This window comes from Orycteropus afer, unplaced genomic scaffold (genome assembly GCF_000298275.1).
Source record: "Orycteropus afer afer isolate SDZICR_OR568_19922 unplaced genomic scaffold, OryAfe1.0 scaffold00069, whole genome shotgun sequence".
NCBI lineage: Eukaryota > Metazoa > Chordata > Mammalia > Tubulidentata > Orycteropodidae > Orycteropus > Orycteropus afer.
Window position 1 is genome coordinate 78,013 of NW_006921656.1, and position 5,127 is coordinate 83,139.

At 63.8% G+C, this 5,127-nt stretch overlaps 1 protein-coding gene across 1 annotated transcript in view; it reads right to left on the reverse strand.

Annotated features, from left to right (window-relative positions):
• The window catches only part of LOC103196766 (lymphocyte antigen 6E-like), a 3,674-nt gene extending 3,367 nt beyond the window's left edge, over positions 1-307 (reverse strand). Inside the window, exon 1 of the mRNA XM_007940555.1 lies at positions 259-307. Within this exon, the coding sequence (XP_007938746.1) occupies positions 259-307 (49 nt within the window). The remainder of the gene's footprint in view (positions 1-258) is intronic.
• Positions 308-5,127: the final 4,820 nt, after the last annotated feature.

A 5,127-nucleotide genomic window follows, 5' to 3' on the forward strand; every position in this document is an offset into this window, starting at 1 on the left:
TTTTTTTTTTTTTTTTTTTTTTAATTGGGTGCCAGGCTGGACAGAGGAAGCTAAAGGGCCTTCGGGGAGCTTACGGTGACACCCACACAATGGTGATGAGCTAGAGAAGGGCAGGGGCCTCGGGGGGTGGGGGTGGGAGAGGAGCCCCTCCACTTGGGAAGAGGGATCTGGACGTCACAGAGAAGGTCCCAGGGAAGTGGCCTTGGAAGACTGCTCAGGAGAGAAGGGGCCACGGGGGGCTGGGTGCGGGCACCTCACCTGGGTCCACAGCCAGAAGGGCGGCCAGCAGCACAGGCAAGACCTTCATCCTGGAGGGACTGGTATCCTGTGCGCCTCACAAAACCAGGAATCCTGCCCTGCTCTGGGGCACAATGCGCGTCCTTCCCTACGTTGGTAGATCCGCTAGTCCTGTCAGTGGGTGTCCCTGCTGGACAGATGGGGAACTGAGGCCAGACCCCTCCCCACCCCCGCCTGCCCTGCCCTGGCTCATCCGCAGGGGCTTTGAGCTGACCATCAGCCGGGGGGCATGAGCCCTGAGGCCGTGCGTGCCTGCCCCAGGCACAGAGGCCCAGGCACCGGGTAGAGAGAGGACTTGGAAAGGGGACCAGTGGGGCTTTGCTTCTTGTTTTGCACGTGTCCAGGTGGCATGGTGTGGGAGCTGGGGCCTTCTGCCTGGCCCACCAACCAGCAGGAAAGAGGGGCAGAGAGCAGACACAGGTGGGCTGACAGAGACTGCCGTGGAGGGCGGCAGGCCCTGGGGAATGGGCCAGCCTCTCCTGCCAAGGCCAGCCCTGGGCCAACACCAGTGGTAGGAAGCAGGGCCACAGAGGGCCAGAGCAGCTTGGTGATCCAGGCCAGTCCCTGGCTCCAGGCAGCCCCAGGAAGAAAGAACCTGCTTCCCACTTCACAAAAGGAGGAGCCCTGAGCTGTCCTCCAGGAAGCCCTGGCACGCAGGGAGTCTCTGGGCCCGCCGCACCCCACCCACACGCAGCATCAGGCTTCCAAACCTAATGGCTGGCCGGCTCCCAGCGCTGTGTGAGCAGAGGGAGCCCGAGGGGAGGGCAGCGCCTTCCGCAGGCCCTCCACCTGGCCACCAGACCTCATTCCCGGAAGGTCGCTTAGTAGTGGTAGCCAGGCCAGCAAGACAGGAGCGCCCTTCCGGGACCCCGGGAAAGGGGCGCGAGGGGGGTGCAGCGGCCCAAGTCCGTGGCCCTGGCTCCAGGGCACGGCGCTTTCACACATTATCTTGTCAAAAACGGGCGCTAACACCCTCTGCCCTGGGACAGGTGCTGGTTCCCCTCGGTTAACCCGCGAGGGCAGTTAACTCGCCTTTTCCTCCCCGGGCCTCCCCCACCCCAGGATGCTGCGCCCCTCCCCAGACGCCACGCTGGAGTCAGGGAGAGGGAGCGTTAGGTGGTGGGCTCCTGGTTGGGGCGCAGCCCAGGGCCGGCTCCTGTCCCGGATCCCTGAATCAGCTGAGAGGGCTGGGGAAGGGGACAGAGCTCGCGTCCCCGGCCACCACCACGCGGCCCCGTCCCCCGCTCCCTCTCCGCTCCTCCGCGGACGCCCCCGCGCGCTGCAGGAAAGCGCCTGCTGCGAGGACGCGCAGCCCCGGCCGCCACCCTTCCCGGCCCGCGCCGCGGCCGCCTGGCCCGGGACTCACCGCCAGCGGAGCCGCTAACAGGCCAGAGCAACCCGAGTCTCGCGCGCCAGCTCCGCACCTCTGCGCCCAGGGCTCCCGGAGCTCCCAGGCCAAGCGCGCCGGCGCGGGGGTGGGGCCTCGCGCGGGGCGGGGCTCCGGGCAGGCGCACGGGGGAGGGGCTGCTGGCGGCCAGGCCGCGGCTGCCGGGGGTCTGGGGGCCGTCCCTTCTCTCGGGCGCCCCACCTGTCTCCACTGCCGCCTGGGCTCGCCCCCGGCTCCATTTTACCTGCGGGAAGACTGAAGCCCACGGGGTGGGACCTCAGCGCCCCTGGCTGCTGACAGCCAGGGATGGCAGTGCCAGGCCAGGCAGGTGGCTAGGTCAGCGTGACATCTGGACTGTGTGGGTAGGCCTTGCCCCGGGGGCTCTGACAGGAGTGGGAGAGGATGGAGGCGGGAGATGCTCCCACGCAGGCCCGGGAGCCAGGGGCAACCAGACCCATTTGGGGCTGAGCTCGGAGGAAGGAATACGCCTCGGGCGCCTGGGCACCATGTGGGCAGGGGTGGGCGCAGCACAGCAGGTCCTGGGGCTCCCAGCGCCGTCTGCCCTCCCCGCGCCCAGTCTGGGCTGCCGTGTTCCTTGGCCCTCCCCCACATCTGAGAGAAAGGACAAGGCGTCAGGGACTGGGGCCTGGCATTCTGGTTTCTGTGGCTTCCAGGCCGCGGTTTTGGCCCACAGTGACCTCACGCAGGAGACCAGGGCTGCATCCGGGTCTTCTGCGGACTTAGGCCCCCTCCTCCATCAGCCCTCAGTGCCCTGGCACCCCTAGTCCAGTGTGTGGGGAGGGTCTTTCCAGCAGGCCTGAGCGTGTACCTGCGTGGAGTGGCCGTGCAAGGAGTGCCGGAACTCGGCCTGAGCGCAAAGCCTCGTCTGTTTCCGGGTGCCTGTTTAGTGCCATCTTCAACAAGTGTTTGTGAGCACCTACTGTGTGCAGAGCCCTGGGCTGTGCCCACCACCCACCCAGCTGAACGAGTGGCGTCAGCCCTCAATGCCACAGAGCTGTCTCCCTTCTGTGGTCCTCTCCCCATCTTGCTGAACCCTGCCCTGCTGTCCCTGCCCTGTCCTGCAGCCCAGACCCTGTCTTGTGGCAGGGGTGGGGCAGTGGGGCAGTGGGAGTCCCCAAGGTGTGTGGTCCGCCTTCTCCCACCCCCACTGTCAGCCTCCCTTCTCTGCTAGGAGCCACCAGCCACCGGCCACTGGCGAGTCTCTGCCACCTGCTTGCTTGCTTGGTCTCCCATTTCCAGCACATATCCTGTGAGAGCACCTCTGCCTGACCTTTCCTCCCAACCTGGGTGGCAGCTGCGGGGGCAGTGGGGAAGGGCTGCAGGGGGAGGGGCTGCTGAAAGAGGGTTCGGGTTAGGGTGGCAGAGCAGAGGAACTGGGGGAGGATGGGGCTGGGGCTATGCTCCTGCCGCTCTGTGTGTCTTTAGGGTCCCGGGCTCTGGGCCGGCTTCTCCGTGCACTGCCTTCCCTGACGCCCAGATAGCCTGAGCCCCTGAGCACGGACAGGTCACTTGGGAAGCTCCTGGGGCTCATCCCTGGGTGGCTGAAGGTGCAAAACTGGCCTGAGGGTGAGGTCTGCCCTCTAACTTCATGAGGGGTCGGAGCACCGGGATCAACAGCCCAAAGCTGGTTCCTATGAGGCTAAAATAAGAGCCCTCCACCCTTTGACCAGCGCCCCTCCAGACACACCCTACTTCTGTGCTGGCTTCAGTAATTCACTGCAGCAGCTACAAAGAACTCACAGACAACGGTCGTGATCGTGGGGCTTGTTAGGGAAGGAACAGGCTACACTTCAGGGTCAGAAGCTCTTCAGGGCCCAGTTCTTGGATCAGGGCACCCTCTTCCCAGCCGTGCTGCAGGTATAACTTCTCTCTGGCCTCGGCCTCTGGCCTGCTTGGGCCAGTCTTTCAAAGCTCTTTTAGCTCTGCTGGTAGGTGCACTTCACTCTGCCAGCCAGCCTCCTGCCCGAAGGCACCCGGCTTTCTCACTCCGTGGGCCGGCAAGCCCTCTGCTCTGTCTCGTGCTAGCGTCTCAGGTCTGCGGCCTCCGCTGCGTCTCACCATCTCCCCACCACCTCTCACCATCTCAGCAGAGTGTTACAGTTCTCTGTCTGTCCCCTGAATCCAGGAGGCTCAGTGCAGGCATCTTGGGTCCAAAGATGGACACGCTGCACTTGGGTCTGTCTTTCTTCCTGGCAGTAGGGTCCCCCTCTCTCTTCTGAGAGATCTTGTTTTAAGCCTAGCAGTTCCATATCCCTTATTCCGTATCCCTTATTTCCATGGTCCCTGTGGGGTCCATGGCCCTTGGGGGACTCTCTCCAGTCCCCTTGGGGGCCCACAAGCCGCTCACGTCTGCATGTTCCCACCCAGCCATCTAGGGAAGTCACAAAGACCATATTCAGTAACTGCACAGCACAGGGCCACCTGAGTCACCCCGACTGGCTGGGTTCAGCCTGGGGGTGGGGGGATTCTCAGCTGTTCCAGGGACAAGGGCCACCAGGGGGTGGTGGTCCCAGTTGCCTCTTGGTCCTTCTAGCTCCTCACCTCAGGGGGCACAGGTGGGATCTGCCTGGGCGCCTGGCCTTATCTCGCACCCGTGGAGCTGTGTTGCCGTGGCTTGGAGGGCAGCAGTGGGTCAGCGGAGTTCTCGCCTTCCGTGTGGGAGCCCCTGCTTCGCTTCCCAGCCCCACCCGTCTGTCCGCGGAGGCTGAAGGGCGGCTGTGATGCTGAGCAGGTTCCAGTGGAGATTCCAGACTGAGACCAGGGAGAAAGGGCTGCCGACCGACTTCTGAACGTCAGCCGACGGAAGCCCTGGGGTCGGATCCCGTCCGCGGCAGCGACGCCACACTCTGGGCTTGTCGCAAATGGGGAGAGCAAGGGGGACTCCAGCCATCCTGGAGCCCTCCACCTTGAGCCCAAATGGCGTTTGGCTAAGGACATGCCTGTCCTGGGGTCCCAGGGGCCACAGATGGTGCTCAATTCCAGCCTAGCCAGAGGTGCGTCAGAAGACAGGCCTGGCAACCGTCTGCACCTGGGAAACCCCATGGGGCAGGTCTACTCTGTACACCTGGGTCGGAGTCCACGTCAGTCCACACTCAGTACTGGTATCAACACTCTGTGCTAGTATCCACACCAAAAAAAAAAAAAAAAACCCAACCACCAAACTCACTGCCGTGGAGTCGAATCAGACTCATAGCGACCCCTCCTTGGGTTTCCGAGGTGGTATCTCTATGGAAGTAGATCGCCCAACCTTCCTTCCGAGGAGTGGCTGGTGGGTCTGAACCACCAGCCTTCTAGTCAGCAGTCAAGTGCCTCAGGCACTACGCCACCAGAGCTTAGGTTTTGTATTTGTGGCTTGCCTATTGTCTGCCCAGGAGCTCTGGTAGCATAGTGGCTAAGACACTTGCCTGCTACCCAGACGGCTG